The following is a 25,988-nucleotide window of genomic DNA, read 5'->3' as shown; positions in this document are numbered from 1 at the left end:
CACATGCAGAAATAATGTTTAATCTGGGTACCCTGAGACCAGTCAAGGGGACACATCAAATTAACCATCACAGGGATTCAATATGCAGTTACGATATCATCATTAAAGCCAATATTTATCAATTGCCTCCCAAGTGTAAAGCACTGAAAAAGGTGATATGAACATTTGATAACAACCTTTAAAGGATGTTTGTAAAATACCCTTTAAAAACGTCACTTATTCTCTAAATATCTTAATATGCAGTTTCAAAGATCTATGTGCATTAGGGAGGTTTTAATTTGTACCATGGATTTCAGGTGCAACTACAAATCAGTAGCATTTTAATATTAAAAATATATGTTTTGGAGAAAATATTGAGGATTCATACATTCAGAATATGTAACATAAGGTAATTGTAAAATTTATAATGAACCTGACACACCTTTGTTTTTTTTTTAATTCTGTTAATAAAGTATTTGATTAGGCCAAATTATTTTGTTTTGATAGTTTTTAGATGAGGAAGTTGCCAAGTATTCATTTTTACAATGTTATCTGGATTTTGTAGAAGAGAGAAAATTCTTTTATTGCTATCTCATGAAATTGGAACTTGGAGTTCTTTTCATAATTCAGTTATTCTGGTTTTCCTCCTAAAACCAAGTTAGAAATCAAGTTGTCTAGTATCTCTGTAATTCTTATTTTCTCCCCAACTTTATTAATTCTCTGGCATCTTCAAGGTAATAACTGCTGTGTTTCCTATCATCCGCTTCCACATTTGTAGGGAAAATGGGATTCTATTGTCTATTTATATATCTAGATCATTTTCAATCCAAATTATTGTATTCATGTAGAACACTTAGGAACCAGAAATTACATAATGTGAATCCCTCATAATAAATATGTATATATGAATAGTAAGACCACTGATAAGCCTAAAAAAGAGAGCACTGATTCAAAAGTAAATAGACTCACCCTAGCCGCTTTGGCTCAGTGAATAGAGCATTGGCCTGAGGATTGAAGGGTGCCCTCAATTCTGGTCAAGGCCACATGCCTGGGTTGTGGGCTAAGATTCCCAGTAGGGGGCGTGCAGGAGGCAACTGATCAATAATTCTCTCTCATCATTAATGTTTCTATATCTCTCTCCCTCTCCCTTCCTCTCTCAAAGCAATAAAAATATATTTAATAATCAAAAACAAAAACAAAACAAAAAGGGTGGGGGTAAGAGGGAGAGATCAACCAAAGGACTTGTATGCATGCATATAAGCCTAACCAATGGGCACAGACACCAGGGGGGTGAGGGCACGAGTGGGGGTTGGAGGAGGCAATGGGGGGATAAGGACACATATGTAATACCTTAATCAATAAAGAAAAAAAAAAGAAAGACAAAAAAATGAAAATAACATTCTGATGCACAAACATACATACATTCTTTTCTTGGTCAATACAGCAAGTCATTTTTAAAAGAAGAAAAAAAAGACACACCAATGGGTTTGTTTAAAATTAAGCAGAGCTATGCTGATAACAGCAGATGTCTAGTAATTCACTTCCCTAATGCTGATGAATATATGTATTCATAAACAAATCAAGTGAATTGCCAAGAAATAAATGCTACTGTTAACACCCCATCAAAACAAAAAACAAAAGTAAATAGACTCTTCCACTGATTAGATATAGTCTAGCAAAGATATTTTCCTGCTTTGGTTTCCAAATATCTTCTCTATAACTTCCAACTCTATTAGTCTAAAATCCTTCCTTCCTTCCTTCTTTCCTTTGTTCCCTTTATTGTTCCCTTCTCTTCTTCCTTGTTTTTAGTTCCTCTTCTTTGTTCTCATTTTTTTATTATTTTTTTATTTTATTATTATTTTTTTAATAAATCTTTATTCAGATTATTACAATTGCTTCTCCTTCCCCCCCCCCATAGCTCCCTTCCACCCGGTTCCCACCCCACCTTCTGCCCTTACCTCCCCCCAACTGTCCTCATCCATAGGTGCACGATTTTTGTTCAGTCTCTTCCTGAACACCCCATACCCCTTTCACCCTGAGAATTATCAGTCCACTCCCTTTCTATGCCCCTGATTCTATTATATTCACCAGATTATTCTATTCTTCAGGTTTTTAATTCACTTGATTTTTAGGTTCACTTGTTGATAGATATGTATTTGTTGTTCATAATTTTTATCTTTACCTTTTTCTTCTTCCTCTTCTTTAAGAATACCTTTCAGCATTTCATATCATACTGGTTTGGTGGTGATGAACTCCTTTAGCTTTTTCTTATCTGTGAAGCTCTTTATCTGACCTTCAATTCTGAATGATAGCTTTGCTGGGTAGAGTAATCTTGGTTGTAGGTTCTTGCTTTTCATCACTTTGAAAATTTCTTGCCACTCCCATCTGGCCTGCAGAGTTTCTGTTGAGAAATCAGCTGACAATCATATGGGTGCTCCCTTGTAGGTAATTAACTGTTTTTCTCTTGCTGCTTTTAAGATTCTCTCTTTGTCTTTTGCTCTTGGCATTTTAATTATGATGTGTCTTGGTGTGGTCCTCTTTGGATTCCTTTTGTTTGGGGTTCTGTGCACTTCCTGGACTTGTAAGTCTATTTCTTTCACCAGGTGGGGGAAGTTTTTGGTCATTATTTCTTCCAATAGGTTTTCAGTATCTTGCTCTCTCTCTTCTTCTGGCACCCCCATAATTCTGATGTTGGTACGCTTGAAGTTGTCCCAGAGGCTTCTTATACTATCTTCAACTTTTTGGATTTTTTTTTCTTTTTGCTTTTCTGGTTGAGTGTTTTTTGCTTCTTTGTATTTCAATTCTTTGACTTGATTCTTGTGTTCCTCTATTTAAGAGGAACACAAGAATCAAGTCTGTTGTTCCTCTAGTCTGTTGTTGGGTCTCTGTATAATATTTTTTATTTCAGTCAGAGTATGTTTAATTTCTAGTTGTTCCTTTTTCATATCTTCAAGGTTCTTGTTATATTTATCGGCCTTTTCTAGGATATTCTTGAAAAGCCTTATAACCATGGTTTTGAATTCTATATCCAATCGTTTGTTTTCCTCTGTTTCTTTCGTTTGTGATCTGTTTCTTTGACGCCGCATTTTCACTGCTTCCCTGAGTTGGTAGGGTAGCTTTGTGTGCTAGGTTTCCTATATGGCCCAGTGGGTCGGCCTCCTCAGTTAACCTGAGGTAGATACCCTTGGTGCACCCCTTTGTGGACTGTGTGTACAGCCTTGTTGTAATTAAGTCTTGATTGTTGTTGGTATCACTGGGAGGAATTGACCTCCAGGCCAGTTGGCTGTAAGGATCAGCTGTGTCTACGCTGGGAGAAGATCGGTGCTGGAGACAGCCTTATAGGATTAGACTTGCCAAATTGCAATAGCCTCTGTGCTCAGCTTGGATGGGGTGGAGTCTCAGGGCGGAGCAGACAGTCTTGGCTTCCCGTCAGCCTTGCCCTTGCGTGCACGCGCGCGCCTTCAGACCTCTGCCTTCCCCGGCTCCCGAGTCTCCGCCCGAGAGTCCAGATTCCCCCCACAAGAGCGTGGGTCTCCAGGGGCTCGCCTGGAACTGGGGTTCAGTGCAATCAGAACTGGGGTTCAGTGCAGTCAGGAGCTTCCGACTCCCTTCTGCTAGGGAAAGCCCGTGGCAACCTCCGCAGTCTTTGTGCACACTGGCGCATGCGCCTCCAGACCCCTGCCTACCGGGGCTCCCCCGGGTCTCCCCCGGGTCTCCGAGTCTCCGGGTGCCTTTCTCTCTACCTGACAGTCCAGACTCCCCCTGTATGAGCCTGGGTCCATGGCGTTTTGCCCAGAACTGGGGTTCAGTGCAGTCTGAACTGGGGTTCAGTGCAGTCGGGGGCTTCCTTCCCCCTCCCGCCAGAGAAAGTCAGCCAGGCTCTCAGCCGCCCTTCCTCTCTGCACGCACAAAGACCCTTTGCCGTACTTCCAATCCTCTGTGAGCTTTTCTCTTTCCTTCTAGCTGTAGAATTTCCACTCAGCCAGCTTTCTTGTGGTTCTGGATGGTGTTCGTTCTGTCTTTTAGTTGTAGTTTTGAAATTGTTGTGCGAGGCAGCAGTTTAGGTGCTTACCTATGCCACCATCTTGGTTTCTCCAACACTGATCTTATTCTGTTCTCATTTTTTAATCTGAGTTCTTTTTCCCTTGCCTCTGAAAGATTTTCTTTCTGATCTTTTTTATTTTATATACATTTTATAATTTCCTCCATTTCAAGGCTTTAACTATTGGCTTTATGCAGGTGATTCTAATTATTAACTTTCTTTTTATCTCCAACCTATCATTTAAAATTACCTTTTAGGCTTCCCTCCAAATCAAAGTTCTAAATGAGATATAAGGAACAGATAAACCAAAACAGTAAATTTATTCCATCTTCTGTCTTCTACATATCAGTTGTTGGGTCTTAACTCGCATTGATTACAAGATTCAAAACTGCTAACAGCTTTAGTTCTTTCTTTCTTGCCTCTTATAGTGAATCAACCAGTAGCCAAATCCCATTCAATTTACTCATAAAAAGAGCTTTCTTTTTCACTTTCTCTCTGATATCATGGGATCTTTTTGCGTTTATTCTAATATTCTCTTGTCTTACCAATGGGAAATGTCTTTGTCTACTTGGTCTTCCTAAAACAAGGCTCTGATCATGCCATTCCTTTGCTTGCTAATCATGAATAAATATATTACGTAGTCTGCAAAATGAAGTGTAAACTTCATGAATCTGGCACTTAAGCACCCCTCACCCTGTCATTTGGCCCAACCACCTACTTTCTGAAGTTCTCAATAAAATAAAGTTAAGATCATGGATTTTATGTGTGTCTGGAAAAGTTAGTCTTATTCTGATTCGTGGTTAGAGATTTTATTACTAACACCAACCAGCTTTTTTGCAGATTATTTCTGAGAATCATAGAGAATGAGACTATAAGGGCAAGAGAAGGTAAATAAACTCATTTGTTGTTAATAACTGGAAAAACTGCCAACGGTATGTTTCCTCCAGGTAGTTTAAAAGTAGCTTTTAATATAATGGAACTCAGAACATTTGAACAAAAACTACTCTGTTCTTGCCATAGCTGGTTTGTCTCAGTGGCTAAAGCATTGGCCCTTGGACTGAAGGGTCCTGGGTTTGATTCTGGCAAAGGCAACCAATCCATGTGTCTCTCTCCCACTCCCTTCCACTCTCTCTAAAAATCAATGGAAAAAAATATCCTCAGGTGAGGACTAACAAAACAAAACCAAAAAAACTACCCTGTTCTTTATTTATATCTATTATCATCATTATCATTAGTAGTAGTAGTATTTTCCTCAAGCATACGTGTAGTCATTCCTTATGTAATTTCTTTTAATCACCTCTCATTTGACACTGAAAGATTAAAGTTGGCAGTGAACAGGCAGGCTAAATAGCAATCTCAGAAGGTGAATAAAGAAAAATTGAATTTATTTAGGGAAAAGGGGGTGGGGGATGGGGATATCCAAAGTGAAGGGCTACACAGCACTGAGTCAAAGGGTATTGGGTCCATGGTGGCAGCAAAAATATACTAGTACTTAGGACAGTGAAACAAGGAAGGGCATAGAAGAAGCAACAGGAGAGCCCAGGCTGGGCTGCTTTGGCTCACTGGGAAGTCAGAGAAAAGGGGGCCTTGGAGACAGGGTCAGGAGGTTAGCCCGGGATGAGCTGTCACTGCCCACTGCTTCCCTGGTTGCAAGTCTCATGGGGTCCCTTAGATGTTAAGGGGAAAGGAGAGGGGGAAGGGAATGGCATGGGCATGCTCCTTGGAGGGAGAGAATGCACTGGGTCCTTTGTCCTGAGCATATTCATATCTCTCTTGCAGGTGGATATCTTAGGGGAGATCTCAGGGGAGGGTCTTAATAGAATATTCATCAGCTTTCCAGGTGTGCTTTCAGGGTCCTGGTTTCCATTGATTGGTTGGTGCCAGCAGGGGGTCATTAGTCAATGTAGCTGGTCCTAAGGCAGCCACACTGTCACTTGTCTGGTGTTGCTGCTTTTCTGGGCCTGAAACTGAAATACAACTGAAGCCTAGATATTATCTCTAGGGAGGGAAAGGTCAGGGGGGTCTAAACCTCCTGACCAGCGATCTGAAAGATCAGGGGTCCAAACCATATGACCAGTGATATGCTAGGGGAGGGGAGGTTACCCTTGGGACAAGGTTCTTGTTTTCCTAGTTTTGCCCCTTGCTAGGCATCCAGGGCTTTCTGCCCTGGTGAGTTGTCTATACTTGGCCCATCATCCTTGCTCTGCTCATATCTGTCTAAAAGACACCAAACCTCCTAACTATGTCCTGTAGAAAAACAACCTACATACACAGTGATGTAGAGTCCACCTTTGCCTTATTCTCTGAACCAATTGCTTAATAAACACTCATAATACCTCCACATTTGTTGCTTTTCAATTTGTAATAGTCTCAACCTTTTTTTACAATTTTTATTATTAATAAACATTTTAAAAAACAATTGCCAAATAAATGGAGGTTGTGATTATGGGAATCCAGTGAAAATAAACTAAAGAGTGTTCTTTACAAAGCTTTTTGAGATTATTAGCTAAAAGCTTTCAATACTTGAAGATTTGACTAAGACTGAGTGAATAGACACAAAGAGGCTATAAGAGAAGTTTATACTTTTGTTTTTTTTGTTTTTTTTTATATTTTATTGATTTTTTACAGAGAGGAAGGGAGAGGGATAGAGAGTTAGAAACATCGATGAGAGAGAGACATCGATCAGCTGCCTCCTGCACACCCCCCACTGGGGATGTGCCCGCAACCAAGGCACATGCCCCCGACCGGAATCGAACCCGGGACCCTTCAGTCCGCAGGCCGACGCTCCATCCACTGAGCCAAACCGGTTTCGGCAAGAAGTTTATACTTTTGGATACTAAGTGACAAGAAGTTGTTGGAACCAAAATATGACCAGAGTGGGAAAAATTATATGAGTTTGGAGCAACTGAAGGAGTCATTTCAAGGTGAGATGGCAAGTTGAGAATCAGTGGGAAGCCAGAGATGGAATTTATAGCAGGAGCAGATAAGCATTAGGGAGGAAAATATTTTTTTTTTCCAAGACACTTCAGACTGATTGCAGGGGAGAACAGCTGAGACCAGAGAGGAGAAAAAGGAGGAAATTGCAGTATAAGTCAAAGATGAAAAACTGTCAAAGTTAAGTGTGAGGGTTTTATCAATAGCAAGAAGGTGCTAGTTATTGAAATGTGCCACCCACATCAGCTCACCTCAGGGGAGCTAAGGTGCAAGGCTAATATGCCAGTAACAGATGGTTTTCCATTCCTTTTCAGTCAAGTGTGAAGTAGAGCTCCCTGATAGCAAGTCAACAAATAGAAGAGCTTTGAAATTTGTTTGTATTTATTGGAATCTGCTATATGTGCTTGTACCTTTGGATATAATCAAACATAACTTATATCTCTATGGCTTGTATATTTTCTTTTGTATTTGTCAAAATAAGTTAAGTACGTTAAAAGATGATAATGGAATATAGATCTTTCTTTTATTCTTAAATAAAGCTTATTTAATTATAAGTTTATATAATTTATTTTTAAGCAACCACTGTGTTTAAGGAATAAAGATCTTATGAGGCATTTTCAGCTCTCCATCTGCCTTCCAGGGAAACATGTTTAGTAGCAGATATGGTGATAGGTCCAGCATGGAAGGGATAGGGTGACATAGGATTTCCCTCAACTCATAACTGCAAAGTGCTTTATTCTCTCAAGTTTCAAGGACAAGAAAGCTGGCATTTAAAGAAGTTCTGTAACTTGTCTAGAGCCAATGGCTAGTCACATTGGACCATGACTGCAGTATTTCCCTTTTACTCTTCTTTCATTTCTAAATATCCTGTAGCTTCACTAAACAATCTTACTATTGACATTTCCACTGTCAACTTATATCATCTTTCCTTGGTTCTTGTTACTAGGAGTTGTTGACAATGAAGATACTTTCCTCCCTTTTTATGACCATTTTAGCACCTTGCTAATATATTTACAGTCTACTCTCACTATTTTTCAGCTTCCATTATTAGAAATTCACTTTGAGCCTTTTAACACCTTGGCCTTACACTTCCCTAACTTCTCACTTTCAGTAATTTGTTAAACTCTGTTGAGCTTCTTTTTCAAAATAGACTTTATTTTTTAGAGCAGTTTTAGGTTCACATCAAAATTGAGCTGAAAGTACAAGAATTTCCCATCTAGCCTTTGCCCCCCCCACATATGGATAGCCCTCCCCCATTATCAGTATCCTCCACCAGAGTGATCACCAGAGTGATACATTTCTTATGACTGATGAACCTACATTGATTGACACATCATTATCACTCATAGTCCATAGTTCATTTTTGGTACATTCTATGGGTTTGGACAAATGTATAAAGACATGTCTCCACCATTATAGTATCATAGAGAATAGTTTCACTACTCTGCACTACAAATCCTCTGTGCTCTGCCTCTTCATTTTCCCCCCATCCCCACCCCTGGCAACAACTGATCTTTTTACTATCTCCATGATTTTGCCTTGTTCAGAATGTCATATAGTTGGTATCATACAAAAATGTAGTCTTTTCAGCTTAGCTTGTTTTACTTAGTAATGGGTGTTTAAGTGTTCTTTCTGTCTTTTTACAGATTAATAGTTCATTTCACTGCAGGCCACCTACTGGGGATCGAGCCCACAACCTGGGCATGTGCCCTTGAGTGGAATCGAAATGATGATCTTTCACTGCACAGGATAATGCTCAACCAGCTGAGCCACACAGTGTAGTTCAGAATAAAATTTTATTTTCATAGGACTACTTTAGGGGTGTATTAATCTACCTGCCTGTAATAGGTCTCTCTCTCTCTCTCTCTCTCTCTCTCTCTCTCTCTCTCTCTCTCTCTCTCTCGTTCAGCTTATAAAGTGCTGTCCTATTCACTTGCTAAATATCAGCTCTAGTATTTTACTTTTCCATCTGACAGCCAGCAGAGGCTTTTGTCTAATAAATAAAACTTCTTAGCTTGAAGATTTTACTTCAACCTACCATTCAAATAGAATTTTCTTTTGCTATTATCCTTCATGCCCCCTTCTTTCCAGGAAAACCGAATTTTTATTTATTTTCTCTGTCAGCCTTATGTTTTCTTGCACTTACCTCTCAGGATTTTTCATCATTATTCATTGTTCTGACAACATGATATATCTAGTCAATCTCCATGCCACTACCTCTTCCTCCTGTGTACTTATATCTGCTTCTTCCTTTTTACCTATTCTGTCACTGCCTTTGGGCTCAGCAATTCTCCAGTGTTTCCTGCAGAAACATCTTTTTTTTTTCCTCCCAAAGTTTTCTTTATTCAAATACTATATAAGATTTTATTTTATTTTATTTAAATTCTTTATTGTTTAAAGTATTGCATAAGTCTCCTTTCCTCCCCATTGATCTCTCCCTGGCCATTCCTAACCCCCAGCGCATGCCTTCACCCCCACTACTGTCTGTGTCCATTGGTTATGCTCATATGCATGCACACAAGTCCTTTGGTTGATCTCTTACTCCCTCACACCCCGCCTCCCACCCTCCCTACCCTCCTGCCTTCCCTCTTAGGTTGGACAGTCTGTTCCATGCTTCTATGACTCTGGATCTATTTTTATTCATCAGTTTATGTTCATTATATTCCACAAATGAGTGAGGTCATGTGATATTTATCTTTCTCTGACTGGCTTATTTCGCTTAACATAATGCTCTCCAGGTCCATCCATGCTGTTGAACTCCCTCCCTGCATACTCCTGTTGTGAAGATCTTTCTCTTGTGGAAATATTAAGCTACCACTTTCTTGCTTGTGAACTTTTGTTTGTTCTTCATTTGGTGAAGCAAATTTTTTTCTTTTTTTTTTTTTAGCATGGTATCCAAGACATGGCTTTTTCAAATATTGAGATATAATTGACATTTAACATTATATTAGTTTCAGGTGTACAACATAATGATTCAATATTTGTATGTATTACAGAATGATCACCACAATAAGTCTAGTTAACAACCATCATCATACATATCACGACATTTTAATGTCTTACCTCTTGTTGAACCACCTTCTTTCATTGTGTACTTTTTGTTCTATGTGAACATATTAAGTTGTACACCTCTCTTTGCTTTTTCACTCTCTCTTGGAATCTTTTCCCTGCTTTGTCCATCTGAGAAATTCCCAATTCATCTTCTTTTTTTTTTTTCAGATCTCACTGCTTCCCATTGTGGGCTGAGATAGAGTCTCTTGCTCCTTCTCACAGTATTATGCTCAATTTCTCCTCTAAGTTTTGTATATGTGAGTGTGTGCTATTGCCCCAAATTTGTGACTACATTTTTCTTCACACTCCCTTTCCATATCCTATTTTTTTATTTCATCTTTTAACTGCTGTTTAGACATGACCTCCTGAAGCTCTTTCCTGAGCATCCCAAATAGAGTTAATCTGTCTATTTTTAAGTGTTGCAGTGTTACTTCCGTATGTTTCTTTGATTGCTCTTGTCATGTTGAATCGCAACTACTACTAGTATATTACATGTCTGGCTTTCCTCTTAACTGTGTATACCAATGACACTTTATTCATGTGTACTTGTATGTATCTCTAGTATCTCACAGAATAGAGGTGCAATGGATATTTATATATTTATAATTTGGTTGAATTGAAATAAACCTCAACATATTGAGGGCAAATGGCTGCTCCAAGTCTCATCCCGGTGGAGTAATCTTTCCCACAGCATCTTTCCTGATGTTTTTCTTCACCATCATCCTGAACTATAAATGATCCCACCTTTTTCCAGATGTCATAACACCTTGTCTGTCCCACTTTTTTGATACACACAACTGGCATTTTGATATTTGGAAGGAATTTTTTTTCCTTTCCATCTGAATTATCAGCTCTTTTAGGGGGAAATTTTAGTTTCTGATCTTTTATCTTTTACTAGAGGCCCGAATTCGTGCATGGGTGGGGTCTCTCAGCTTGGCCGGTGATAGGGGCTGATCAGGGCTATCTTGCCTAGTTCCAATCAGAGCTGATCAAGGCCGGCTGGCCGGGGGAGGGACTGTGGGAGGTTGGCTGTGGGAGCACACTGACCATCAGGGGCATCTCCTGCATTGAGCATCTGCCCCCTGGTGGTCAGTTCACGTCATAGTCAAATGATCATTTGGTTCCTTAGGCTTTTATATATATAGACTAGAGGCCCGATGCATGAAATTCGTGCAAGGGGCTCAGCCCTCGCAGCCGTGGTGGCTTGCCTCGGCCCTCACAGCCCCGGCTTCATCTGGAAGGTTGTCTGGAAGGATGTCCAGAAGGACGTCCGAAGGTCGTTCAGTTGTCTGGTCTAATTAGCATATTACCCTTTTATTAGTATAGGTAATAAGCACAATATGCTAATTAGAGCAGGAGACCTTCTGGATGTCCTTCTGGACAAAGCCATGGTAGCGGGGCAGAGGTGGTTAGGGGTGATCAGGCTGGCATGGAGGGACAGTTGGGGGTGAGCAGGCCGGCAAGGGGGGAAGTTGGGGGAGAGCAGGACAGCAGGGAGGGGCAGTTGGGGGTGAGAAGGCTGGCGTGGGGGGCAGTTGAGTGAGTAAGCCAGCAGGGGGCGGCAGTTGGAGGCGAGCAAGCCAGCAGAGGGTGCAGTTGGGGGCAGGCAGGCTGGCGGGGGGGGGGCAGTTGGGGGCAATCAGGCCAGCAAGGGGGGCAGTTGGGGGCGAGCAGGCCAGCAGTGGGGGCCATTGGGGGTGAGCAGACCAGCAGGGTGTCAGTTGGGGGGGAGCAGGCCAACAAGGGGGACAGTTGGGGGTGACCAGGCCAGCAACGGGGGCAGTTAGGGGCAACCAGGCTGGCACTCAGAGGCAGTGAGGGGCGATCATGCTGGCAGGGTGTCAGTTAGGGGCAACCAGGCAGGCAGGCCAGTGAGCAATTAGGAGCCAGCAGTCTAGGATTGTGAGAGGGATGTCTGACTGCTTTTTTGGCCTAATCCCCAGGATCAGGCCTAAACTGGCAATCGGACATCCCCCAAGGGGTCCCGGATTGGAGAGGGTGCAGGCTGAGCTGAAGGGACCCTCCCCCTGCATGAATTTCATGCACTGGGCCTCTAGTTATAGATAATACATAATACATATTTTTTGCAAATATTAGAAACAAAATAAATACGGGTTAAATAAATGACTTGGTACATAAGATTTTAATGCTCATTGCGTAAAAAATGAAAGAAATTTAGAGCTTTAAGGAACTTTGGGATAATTTACTCTAAAAGTTTCATTTTACCTATAAGGGTATCAAGTTCAAAGAAGTTCTACCTCTGTTTTCAAGATCTCAGCATTTAAGGAGGAAAAATTAGGATACTAACCAAAGTCTCCTGATTCCGAGTCAATGCTTTTATATATTTCTAATTATACTACTCTGCCTCTTTAATTGAATAAAGTACAGTGAGTCTTTTTGATGCTTTACATTGTCATGCCTCCAATTACTGACTTAATTTTTCAATGATAATTTTGTAAATTATACAAAGATCTTTGCTAAATAAATATGTAAAAAAAAAAAACCTATGAATTTTCCAATTGGATAAATGATTTTTTAAAAAGAGGATTATAACACCCTTAAAATCAAACCTGATTGAGGAATAAGATATAGAACTATTACAAAATGAGATCCTCATATAAGCATATTCATTGTCATTTCTGAGAAATTACCTTATGAAGAAAACTACCCTTAGAACTAATTTAGAAATGGACCACATATTCAATAGCATTTTTTTCATTTTAAAAATCAGTACAAGTATGTGATTAGTCATACATATGAATATAAACCATAAATAATATCCACTTTGGTTAAGTAACCTTATTTATACAAGCAGAAAGTTTATTAATATAGTTCTCTGATTTTGCATGCTCATTGATATTTATGTATTTTGTACATGTATACATATAAACTATATACATGTGTATAGCATCCATTTGTCACAGTTTCCACATAGTTTGATTCCCCCATATGAAAAATTGACAAATACTATATGTCTTGAAAATTAACATTGAGTGGTAAGTAAGAACATGTCATTGTTTTGTACTCTGACCGTGCCATTCTCAGAAAGGCAGGAGCACAGTTTCTAACTGTCTTTTCTATATATTTTCTGTTGAAAGGTAAATAAGCTCTGTGGTCATCCCATCAGATCACCCACCGAAAGCCCCCGTTGTTCTTTCGATGGGAGTAAAGAGAAGCTTAGAATGAAGATCTCTACAAGAAATGGTGAAGAGACACTTGCCAACAGAAGAAAGTAAGACATTTGTTTTACAACCAGAAAGAGAAAAGAAAGTAAGCCATTAATTTTACAACAGAATAGAATGTATTCAGTTAAGTAGAACAAAATACACTGTTGAGGAAACAAAAGATAAACATTGATTACCTTTAAAATCCAATGGTTCCTTCTAATTCCATTACTGAGGAACATAGCTGCAACTTTTGAGGTCAATAAAGCTTTCTGTGAAAGGGGCATTTTCTATAATAAATATGGCAGGCCCTGGGCACATATATGATCACCATGCCCTTAAAACGTTGCTCAGCAGATCTCTATGGCTTACTCCTCTTGCTGAACTGACACTTTATGCAGTTGATTAGTGACTCCCCATTTCCCCCTCCCTATGGTCAACAATACTGTTATGTACACTAGTAAATTTGTTAATAGGGTATATCTCATGGTAAGTATTCTTATCACAATAAAATATTAAAAAAAAATGTAAATGTAGCTAGTGTGACTGAGGATTGAAGTTTTAACTTACTTCATTTTAATTAGTGTTGGTCAATATCCTATGTAGCTACTGGCTACATATAGGACAATATAAGACCAAAAGAGTATACATGTGAGCGATGTGACAAATATTACTAGGGGTTAAGACTCCGCTAAGAAAAAAGGTTGACATAAAGAAATTTTCATACCTTTTACCTGGAATACTGAAAATGGCTGTCGATTTAAAATGATCCAACATTGAGCAGCTTGCTTTGCTAACTCACATTTCTACCATTATGCCCATCATTATTTCACATGTTAAATCAACCTTCATTAGTATCCCTTTGCTAAATAATTGGCAGTTACTGAAAAACTCTTAAAACTGGGGGAAACTATTATTTTATTTATTTTTGTGTTCACTTGACCAGTGTATGCCCCGGCAAATACTAGATTCTCAGTGCATGTTTTGTATTGAAACTGAAACTCATAGTTTTATATTCAATTATTAATTCAAATAACTATTTCTAATAATACCTTATGGATAATTCAATATTTTACATAACTTATTCTCTGTAATGAGAAATTTGTTTCTTTCCTTTTGGAGGGTGCTCCTAACTGCCCCAGTCTCTCCTAAGATGGGCTATAAGTTTTGGATAAAGATCTGGGTTATTGCTGGCTATTTGCTACTACATAAAAGAATTAGCATTTTACATACAAAAATACCTTTCCTTTTTCTCTCTAAACATCTATGGTGATCAGCAATTATGTCTTGTGTTTGATAAATTAGTACGCTTTGGATGGGGTGTTTTTAATAATAAAACCCAGCTTAAAGGTCATGTCTGTTTCATCACCAAAATAACCAAATCACTGGAAAAACCAAAGCTAAGCCAACACTTAACATAGTTTATTCACTAGCAAAACTAAGCCAATGCAGGTGAAATGTTACAAAGTGTCTCAGGAATAATGAGGGGCTCAAATGAGTGGAAAGTTTTATAAGTGTCTTCTGTGGGTATCAGGTAGACCACTTTGTCACCAGTCTTTCAAACTCTTTATTTCTATGCCCTTGACCAGAGGGCCACCATTAGCCATTGCCTACAAATCAGGATAGATCTATCACAGGACAGTCTCGTGTCACACAAAATGAACAACCATAGATACTGCAAACTTGCCCACTTAAGTATTTCATTTTTTACAGTTCTTTAAAATTATTGATTTCAGAGAGGTAGGGAGAGGGAGAGAGAGATAGAAATAGCAGTGATGAGAGAGAATCCTGAAACGCCCCCTACTGGGGACCAAGCCCACAACCTGGGCATGTGCCCTGACTTTGCATGTGCCCTGACCTCCTGGTTCATAGGTCAACGCTCAACCACTAAATCACACAGGCCAGGCAATTTTTAGAGATTTTTTACTGCCGCTCCTGAATGAAGCTTAATTATTTCTTTTGAGTTTAATAGGTATTTAGATATTTATTATTCTTTTTATCCTCGGAGCTTTATGATCTTCTTTTTTCCTATTGTTGTTGTGTTAATCATCACCCAAGAATATTCATTGATTTTTAGAGAGAGAGTAGAAGGGAGGGAGGGAGAGGGTGTTTGAGAGAGAGAGAGAAACATCAATGTGAGAGAAACGTGGATTGGTTGCTTCCAACATGCGCCCCGATTGGGGCCAGATCAAATTCAAAATCCAGGTATGTGTCCTTAACTAGGAATTTAACCTGGGACCATTCAGTGAGCAGGCCAGTACTCTAACCACTGAACACACCAGCCAGGGCATGTTTATGACTTTCTAATGGCTATCATAGAGATCACAATGTGCATTTTTAGTTTTACCATATACTTTAAATTAGAACTTTTGCCACTTTATTAAACAATGTAAGAATCTTAAAATAGTTTCACTCTATTACTGTCTTCCTATCTTTTGTACTGTTTTGTTAACAGATCTTACTTCAACCAACATTTTAACATTTAAGACATTGTTGTTGTTATTTTATATAGCCCATATTTACGTATAATTCTTCATATATTTTAATTCTTTCTGGTGCTCTTTTCTTTTTCCAGTTCCATGTCATCATGAATCATTTTATTTTAGCTTTAGTATAACTTTCATTACTTATTACTAGTGATGAATTCTCACAGCTTTTTTTGTCTGAACATATTGTCATCTTTTAAAGAATATTTTTAATAGGTCTAGACTTCTAAGTTGTTGCCAGCCACCATTTTTAAAAGAACAGGTGTCCAGGCCACAAGTTCATGACATGACACTGTAAATAGTAGGGGAGGTTTAGTGGAAACATTTAACATGAGAGGTAACTAAGGTAGTAGATGCTGTGGAGTCCCTGCTCAAATTCCTTCACCTGGTCATTCTACCTGCCTCCTGGCTGCTGATCACTCACAGCTGCCCTCTGCTCTAGGGAACTGTCCTCAACAAAAGGAGCCATCTGTATCTGTTACCAACTGCTGCCTAACAAATCATTCCCAAACCGAGTGGCTTAAAAGCGACAATAAGCATTTATTATGCATTTTCTGAGGGTCAGGAGTGTGGGGGCTGCTTAGCTATAAGATTTTGACTTGGGTTCCTAGGGAGATGGCTGTCAGGTTGTCAGCCAGGATATAGTCCTCTGAAGGCCTCAGGGGGACGGATTATCATCTCCCAGGATGGCTCACTAACACAGCTGTTGGCAGGAGGCCTTGCTTTGTTGTCACAGTGACCTCTTCATAGGACTGCTTGAGTTTCCTCACAACATTGAGGCTTGTTTCCCTCAGGACAGGCAATCCTTTTGTAATCTCGCTTCAGAAGTCCCCCACTATCATCTCCGCAGTATCCTGTAGGTTACACAGTCCCATCTGTTCAGTGTGGATGGGGACTACACAAGGGCATGGAAGAAAGATTGTTGGGGGTCAACCTAGAGACTGGCTACAGCACCATCTCGTCCTGGGGGAGGGGTCAGACACCCACCTGCCTCACCCCTTGGAAGCATCTCACATGGCTGGCATGGGAAGAAAGGCTCATTTCTTACTCTAAGTGATGGGACCAAAGATGTGATGGTTTCATGCTTCAGCACTCCCGGTGGAGTCTGCCTGAAGCTGAGACCACATCCCTACCTCATGTCTTCCTGCCCACTCTCCCTGGCTTCCCTCCTGACCTTTCTCTTAAGAGCAGTCCCTCCATGAAATTGACTGCACCCAAATTCTCATCTCAGGCACTGCTTCTAGGGAGCCTGACCTAGAGATCTTTGAAAAAGTACCTGCAGCAAGTGCAAAATAATTGTAAACTAAAGCAGAAGTATAGTATCTTATCCTAACTATAGACATTTCTCTATACATTCCCAAGCTTCTAAAAAAATTACAAAGAATCCCCCAAATTTTGCTTATCCTCCACTACCCTCCTTCTATATTCATTTTATAGAGAGCCCTTCTGTTTAATGCACTGCATTTTCCTTGCTTTATTTCTAATGTTTGAAGAAGGAAATGTCCCTTAATAAAGTCTGTCCCTGGATCTAAGAGTTGTGCTAAACTTGTTCGTGGAGTAGGTCTTCTAGGTTGGAAGGAGGGGAGCTAAACCAAAACATTGAATTGTCTTGACTATATTTTGGAGATGTGATTGTAGTTATTCTTCTACGCTATTTTTTAAAAATTTATGCAACATACACATAATTAGCTAATTGAAAATTTTGAGTTGATACACACCAGTTACAAAGATCTCCAAAAGTTTAGAAAGGCAAGGAAGAGCTATCTCTCCTTTATACATCCAGCAAAGCATCACTATTTAGCCTTCTGGGGCAGGAACCAAATCAGCGCCCTTATAAAGGACATTGCAGTCATATAGCTGTCTAAACCAGCCCAGGCAGAGTGATTTCCCTGTGGCAGTTCCTCTCTCTGCTTGATTTCTTGAAGTTAGCTGGTAAGAATAAGCTATTAGCAAGCTTAAATCGGTGATAATTAGCTGTACATTATTATTTCAAAGTGGCGTGGCTGTGCCAATTAAGTGGGTAATTAGGAAAACCCCAGGACAATAAATTAAGACAGAGAGTCTCAACACTAGTGCCCCATCTGTTCTCCAGCAAGCCTTCCAATTAGCCAAGCTTCTCATTTAAGAATGCACCAATTAAGGGGATTGGCTGCATGCACAGGTGTGTATTGAGGTAACAGAGACTGTCTTAGGTGCTTAGTAAAAGTAAGATATTTTTAATATCAGAGAGGATTTTGATGTGAAGGTGGGAAAAGGAGAATTTTTAGAAATGTTGGGTTTTTAACGTTTGAAGCAAAATGTCGTTTAAGTTGTTTTATGTGTTGTTTTTTTTTTTTTAATTTCATTTAGGACCTTCATTAGGAATATTGTCTCAGGCAGTTTCATATTATTCTAATGTGTTTATTAAATCTTGATTTGAGTATTTTAACCACATAGAATTTTTACCGCATAGAACATGGACACTCATTTATTGAGAGTGGGGAACTAAAGAGGACACTTGAAAGTGTGTGATTTAAGGCTAGGAATGAGACAGGACATGGTTTAGTTCAGGATGTGACAGTCTATGAAAGCACATAAATTGGTACCCTGTATATCACAAAAGAACACAGTGAAGTGGTTAAAAATAATTAGTGAAACATAGAAAAAAATTTAAACATAGACTGAATGAAGAATACAATATTATTTACGATTATTGCTAAGATAGGTGGACTAGGTTCATATTAAATTTGATTAGTTTAGCATAAAATGCAACAATTTATAGCTACATAGTTAAACCTTATTTAACACAATACTCCTGATGCATGTGCTTGGGGGTCTCTGTTTGTTTACATGGAAAATCAGTATTGATATGCTGGGCTTAGTGATGAATTGTGTATATACATCCTTAGTGAATGAAAAAGTCCAAAGGTCAGGTAAAAGTTATCTCTTTGAGAAAAATGTAATACCATTTATAGGATTGGAGAAAGCAATTTCCAATTTATTTCCTAAAAGGAAGTTAATGCCTCTTTGAGGTGCCATTATTATTTATTATCTGTAAGTTTAATTTACTAAAATAAAGGTCATGTTCCCTCCCATGGGAACATTTCTGTTTAATTGAAACCAGTGCTCAGTGAGTGGTGGTAGTGAGGGCACGGAGGGCAGGGCAGGCCAGGGCCAGGCTTTGGTTAGAGGGCGAGAGGCCCAGCCAGAGCAGGACTGAGGGAACGTAAGCTCCCAGGCAGGCCAGCATCAAAATTTACATGAATAATGAAGAGCAGGACCTCAGTGGGTCAAAAACCAGGCACACAGGAAGAAGGAATGCCAGAAGGCTGAGCACACATATGGCAAAAGTTTAGGCTAGTGGTGCCTAACTTTGCGGGTCACGTATCCCACTGAGAATTTGATTTTAAAAAAAACTTCCCAGGAAAAGAACGTTCATAAACAAATGCATGCAAGGTTTTGTGCATTGAAAGTAATTTGACCAATATTAAAAATAAAGTTTTTTACAAACTGAGTTTTCTCTTACTTTCTAGATATTCATGGAAAAATTAATTACCATTTTATGAAACATCTGAGACTAAATCCAAACTATAGAATATTAAAGAAACATTACACACTCCTTGTGCTGAAAGAAGAAATGGCCTCAACTATTTGATGTGAACTAGAAGTTGAAATCGTGATTAGGCTTAGATGTGGCTACATGCACATGTGTGGTATCGAACAGATACCCACTTTTTGTTTTGATGGTAACAATTACTGAACATTCTAGGGAAAACCTATGTGGCTGTCACTGGCTGTGATTAGAACTCGTACAGTTAGCTTGCATAAATGAGGATAGGCTTATTTCAGGGAGCATGATATTTATTCTAAACTCTTCAAGTTATATCAATGGTCTATAATGCGTTGGTTCTCAAGTTAATTTGCAACATCTGTAATTTTGAGGCTGTCAACTTTATGTGACTAGAAAGAAATCTCCTCAAATTTCTCACTGCAGAAAAAAGTAAAAAATATTTTTTTCCTCTCAGCCGTACAAATAATGACCATTAAATCAGATAGTTCTCAACCTTAGTGATATGCTATGCCACCCATCAGAAATAGGGAACTACGGTAATAACTGGGTCACATGTGAGTCTCATTTTCCCCCAAAATGAGACTTACTTGAATAATAGGAATAAAACTGCAGACTAAAATACCTCATTTTTTTTCAAACTCTATTAATTATAGATATACTGACCTAGAGTCCAGGAACAGAAGTATTAGCACTGAGAGATGTATAGTAACTGGAAATGTGAGCGGGAAGCATTGTACCAGGCATGTATTGTCCATCAGTCAGATAAGTTCATGGATGGAGGTAAATAGGAATAGCTGATTGAAATCACAAATGAAAACAAGAAAAAAAGGAAGGAATGAGGAAGAAGCCCTTTTATTGCCATACTATTAAAGGAAGGTATTTTATTAAGGCTCTGTTAGTGCTGAGAGAAGAAAATATTATTCAAAGTATGTTCTCTTGTCCTCCAAGTCATGGAATTTATAGTAAAAATGTTAGCAACCACAGAATATTTATCAATAACTAGCCAAAAAAAGTAATAACTATCAAGTTTTGACCTAAAATGCTGAATCTCAAAATACAGGTTCTCAAAGTGACTTTTTGTGTGAATGACCTATATTAGAATCCTTAGATTTGTAAATACTCTATTCGGCTAAACGTCTTTGTTAATCTTGAAACAATCATGTCCTCAAAGTATTTTCTATTGAAAAACCAATACTATGCTTTCTGAAATTAGTAAAATTGAACAAAACAATTGCATAATTTTATTTAAAAAAACAAAATTATGAGGTAGGAGAAATTATATCACATCTCTCTTTGAATGGATGTTCAATTTCCCTAATAGTATCTGATTTCTTTAAATATTAGACACTTGGTTCAGTGTTTGGTTTTATAAATGAGTAAGGCCTTTGTTTAAAGTCCTTTCTAATGGAGAACAGAGTCTATGCATTTTAAGGTACATTTTTACAACATGAGTAAACGAGACGAGAACTGGTTTTAAAAACCCAGTTTTTACATCAGGTTTAAATCATTCTTTTTAGAGGATGATACTTTCAGAAAGGGCTCTTTTTATTGGGACATTAAATGGTAATGTGTGGGGTTTAGAGGTTTATTGAAAAGTGAGGAATAGAGGTGTCTATACTAATTGTACCGAGAGCTCGGGACGTCCAGCTCAGGGTTAATACGAAACCACCACCAGAGAGAGCTAACCATGCAGCACCTGTCAGGAAAGAGTCCTCTGCAGAGGGCAGCTAAGGACATTAACATATTTCCATTTCCTTTCCATTTCCCCTTCCCATTTCCCGCCCCCCCCCCCCCCATGCTCTCTAACCTACCACCATCTTAACTCCTTCAGCTTTGTTGAGAAAGCACAGTAAATCTTATGAGGGGAAATTGTGCCACATGAACAAGGAGACTTCCTATGAGGAGCAAAAAACCTGGAATCATTTAGTCAGAAAAAAAATATCCTTCTCTTAGAGAATGGTGTGGATCCTCAGGTCACAGCTTCCATAATGAGCAGTGAGTTCAGGTGGGGTTCAGAGAGCAGACTCTCTGAGTTACTCCTTTAGAAAAAAAATAGCATTTTTCTTTTTAATCAAATAGGAATGCCATGTGCGTGAAACACATTCATGTTTGTGAGGAAGGTGCCTGGTTCTGTATATTGCATGGCTTCTTAGTGTCACTTTCACCCTCTCCTTCCATTCTCCATTCATCACAAAGTCTCTCTAGAAAGTGGCCAAGAACCTAGATTTCGTTTCTCCCTATAGCTGATCTAACTATATACACTGAAGTATTTTCAAACATGTACAATGAAAAGTATTATTGCTATAGAATAGAAATCTATATATTTTTCTAGTTCTAAAAATTTATAGAAAATGTTTTGTCTAATAGAATGACTTTGTTGAGAAGAAAAATGATTAAATATGGATTCAGTATAGCAAATGAAAATAGAATTTATCTAGAAACATGTAATTATACATTTCCTCTGCTGAGCAAGAGACTGACATTTTGAAAGCCTACTGTTTGACAACTGTGGTCAGACATCCCTGCAGGGGTGAGCCTGCTCATTAGCGCCACATTAACCTTGACTTTGCCTCAGGCCATTAACTAGCAAACTGCACGTTTGACCTTTGTTCTACAGATATTTTCAAACAGTGTGTGAGGCACTGCTTTTAATTTGGGTTCTGTGTTATGTGTGGACTGACTTTAGGGGTAAAAAAAAAAAATCAATACATGTCATTAAGTAAAGAAATGTGTGGTCTGCAACAATCCACAGAGAAATGTGCCTTTTAAAAATAAGATTCTTCTCCAACATTTTCCCAGATAATTAGATTTGGCCAAAAATTAGAAATAGTTTATTTTATAGTGTGTGCAAAAACGGGAGGGAAGTACAATATGTGACAGTTTATAAATGTTTTAAAATTGAAACAAATTCCCTTTAGATGAAGACATAAGATTGAGCGGTATGCCTTTTGAACATAGCTCTGTTTCCAGAAACATCTAATGAAATGCAGTGCAAAGTCCAGTGCAGATCAGAGCCATATGCCTAAGTGAAAACAGTCCCTAGAAGATCAGCAGAGTTTGAAACATGTGGTTGCCACTCTTCAAACCATACCTCGGAGAAGCACCAGCCAAGTAAATTACAGTATAAATTAGCTTAATGGAATATTTTAATAGATTATGCTAGTGTTGCTATATCTAGGTGATGGAACATTACACAACTACATAAAAATAAGTAAGACTGAGATTTTTTTAGTTGATTTTAGAGAGAGGGAGAAATATCAATTTGTTGTTCCACTAATTTGTGCATTTATTAGTTAATTCTTGTATGTGCCCTGACTGAGGATTGAACTCCCAACTTTGGCCTATAGGGGCAATGCTCTAATCCACTTAGCTGCCCAGCTAGGGCAAGACTGAGATTTATTAACATAAAATGGGTCCATGATGTTTTATCAAGTGAGCAAAGCTAATTTCATGTATGTGTATAGCTTGATCCTAGTTTTGCAAAATCAAACCATCTCTATGTCTCTTCTTATATATCTCTCTGTCTGTGTTTGGTTACTTATTGGTGTACACATAGAGGAAGCCGAAGAAAAGAGACCAGGCTGTTAACGTTGGTTTCCTCAAGAGGAGAGAGGTAAAAACTATAAAAGGCCCATATTAACTTGTTCTTCATGTGACTTTTCATTATTTTACTACTCAGAAAAGGTATTTTTATTATTTAAAAAATGATTAAAGACAATTATAATGGTGCAGTCACTCAGAATTATTGCTCAATTTTACTATAGTAACTAGGCATTCCTATGTCAACTGAACAAAGAAAGGACAACTTCAGGGTGAGTTGCATTTTCTTACTTTTTTTTTTTTGGCCACGTGACAGATCAGAAGACCATTCTGGCACTGCTGGCCTCAAAGGCACGGGAAGCAATGAAGCAATAACTATGCTGGTCCATGTTTCCCTCTTGCCTTTAGTGAGCTCAGGGCAAACAATGCTGTAAGCAATGAATGAGGAATTGTGCTGCAGCCTTTTTCCTCTTTGCTGTGCTAGCATAGTGTACAAAGGTGTTCATTAGCCAGTGGTCAGCATTTACCCCACTCCCTGCTCTCCTACCAGACCACGCAGACTGTACAGATACACAGATAAATCCTGTCTGCACATATTACTTCCTAAGTGGGAATTCTGGTAGGAAGAAGTGACTTATCTGCTTCCTAGTCCACTAATAAGTGTGTTCTGTTAAAAGTGTGGCAATTTCTGTAAACATTTAAAGAGGGATGAAAATATTTTTCTATGTAAACATTCATTCTAGTTTCTCAGACATCCAGTATCAGTCTGACATTGCTAAGTTTTGGCATTTTAAGCGAATTAATTAACTAATTAATTAATTATTGGAAGTAACTTAGTTCTTTTGTCAGACTAAAGGCCTGACTAAATAGCTTAGTTACTTTTCACAGGTCCTTTCACTTTTCTGATTTTAATTTTTCTTAATCTACACTAATAAAAGAGTAAGATGCAAATTGACCATACCTTTGTGACTCCCACCAGCCAATCAGGAGTGAGTATGCAAATTAACCCAACAAAGATATAGGGTTAATTTGCATACACAGGCGCGGAGCGGCCAGAAGGTGTTCTGCACTGCCCCAGCCTCTCCGGGCCTCTGGGCAGTGTGGGAAGGTGGAAAGGTGGCTGCAGGCTGGAGCAAAAAGGCAGGTCCGGGCCAGAGCGAAGGTGGTGCCAGCAGCCAGGGGAAGGAAGGCCCATTCTTTTTTTTTTTAAATTAATAAATCTTTATTGTTCAGATTATTACAATTGTTCCTCTTTTTTCCCCCATAGCTCCCCTCCACCCAGTTCCCACCCCACCCTCTGCCCTTACCCCCCCCGCCCCGCCACTGTCCTCATCCATAGGTGTATGATTTTTGTTGTTTCTTCCCGCACCCCCCCACACCCCTTTCCCCCCGAGAATTGTCAGTCCACTCCCTTTCTATGCCCCTGATTCTATTATATTCACCAGTTTATTCTGTTCATCAGATTTTTTATTCACTTGATTTTCAGATCCACTTGTTGATAGATATGTATTTGTTGTTCATAATTTTTATCTTTACCTTTTTCTTCTTCTTCCTCTTCTTAAAGAATACCTTTCAGCATTTCATATAATACTGGTTTGGCAGTGATGAACTCCTTTAGCTTTTTCTTATCCGTGAAGCTCTTTATCTGCCCTTCAATTCTGAACGATAGCTTTGCTGGGTAGAGTAATCTTGGTTGTAGGTTCTTGCTATTCATCACTTTGAATATTTCTTGCCACTTCTGTCTGTCCTGCATAGTTTCTGTTGAGAAATCAGCTGACAGTCGTATGGGTGCTCCCTTGTAGGTAATTAACTGTTTTTCTCTTGCTGCTTTTAAGATTCTCTCTTTGTCTTTTGCTCTTGGCATTTTAATTATGATGTGTCTTGGTGTGGTCCTCTTTGCATTCCTTTTGTTTGGGGTTCTCTGTGCTTCCTGGACTTGTAAGTCTATTTCTTTCACCAGGTGGGGGAAGTTTTCAGTCATTATTTCTTCAAATAGGTTTTCAGTATCTTGCTCTCTCTTTTCTTCCGGCACCCCCATAATTCTGATGTTGGTACACTTAAAGTTGTCCCAGAGGCTCCTTACACTATCTTTATCTTTTTGGATTCTTTTTTCTTTTTGCTTTTCTGGTTGAGTGTTTTTTGCTTCTTTGTATTTCAGATCTTTGACTTGATTCTTGCTTTCCTCTAGTCTGCTGTTAGATCTTGTATAATATTTTTTTTTATTTCAGTCAGTGTATGCTTAATTTCTAGTTGGTCCTTTTTCATATCTTCGAGGGTCTCGCTAAATTTATCGGCCTTTTCTAGGAAATTCTTGAAAAACCTTATAACCGTGGTTTTGAAGTCTATATCCAGTCATTTGCTTTCCTCCATTTCTTTCATTTGTGATCTGTTTCTTTGTCTCCGCATTTTGGCTGCTACCCTGAGTTGATAGAGTGGCTTTGTGTGCTAGGTGTCCTATAGGGCCCAGTGGCTCAGCCTCCCCAGTTACCTGAGGTGGACACTCTTGGTGCATCCCTTTGTGGGTTGTGTGCACAGTCTTGTTGTAGTTAAGCCTTGATTGTTGTTGGTATCACTGGGAGGAATTGACCTCCAGGCCAATTGGCTGTGAGGATCAGCTATATCTCTGCTGGGAGAACTTCTGTACTGGAGACACCCTTATGAGACAAGACTTGCAAAAGCCTCTGTGCTCAGCTTGGATGGGGTGGAGTCTCAGGGCAGAGCAGATAGCATTGGTTTCCCGTCAACCCAGCCCTAATAGGCCCCTGCATTTCAGTGTCCTGTGGTAATCGCTGCAAGCACCTCTGAGAGAAAGCCGCCCTCAAGTTCCGCCCACTGCCAGACAGTCCATTTTCTCCCCGAATGAGTCTGGGTCCCCAGAGTCTCGCCCAGAACTGGAGTTCAGTGCAGTTGGGATCTTTTGTCTCCCTCCCACTTGAGAAAGCCAGCACGCACTCAGTTGCCAGTCCTCTCCGCACGCACGTCTCCGTACCTCTGCCTCCTGCAGCTCCTCTGAGTCTCAGTGTGCTTTTCTCTTTCCTTCTAGTTGTAGAATTTCCATTCAGCCAGCCTTCCTGTGGTTCTGGATGATGTCCATTTTGTCTTTTAGTTGTAGTTTTGAAATTGTTGTGCGAGGCAGCAGTTTAGGTGCTTACCTATGCCGCCATCTTGGTTTCTCTCATCCCTTCTCTTTACAGCCAATTTGGAAGGCCCATTCTTGCGTGAATCTTTGTACATTGGACCTC

At 39.3% G+C, this 25,988-nt stretch overlaps 1 protein-coding gene across 1 annotated transcript in view; it reads left to right on the top strand.

Annotated features, from left to right (window-relative positions):
* The window catches only part of GPC5 (glypican 5), a 1,409,835-nt gene that overhangs the window by 305,879 nt on the left and 1,077,968 nt on the right, over nt 1-25,988 (top strand). Inside the window, exon 4 of the mRNA XM_080661084.1 lies at nt 13,105-13,238. Coding sequence (XP_080517210.1) covers nt 13,105-13,238 — 134 coding nt within the window. The remainder of the gene's footprint in view (nt 1-13,104; nt 13,239-25,988) is intronic.

This window comes from Plecotus auritus (assembly GCF_963455305.1).
Source record: "Plecotus auritus genome assembly, chromosome: 3".
Classification (NCBI taxonomy): Eukaryota; Metazoa; Chordata; class Mammalia; order Chiroptera; family Vespertilionidae; genus Plecotus; species Plecotus auritus.
This window is presented reverse-complemented; position numbering and strand designations above follow the sequence as displayed.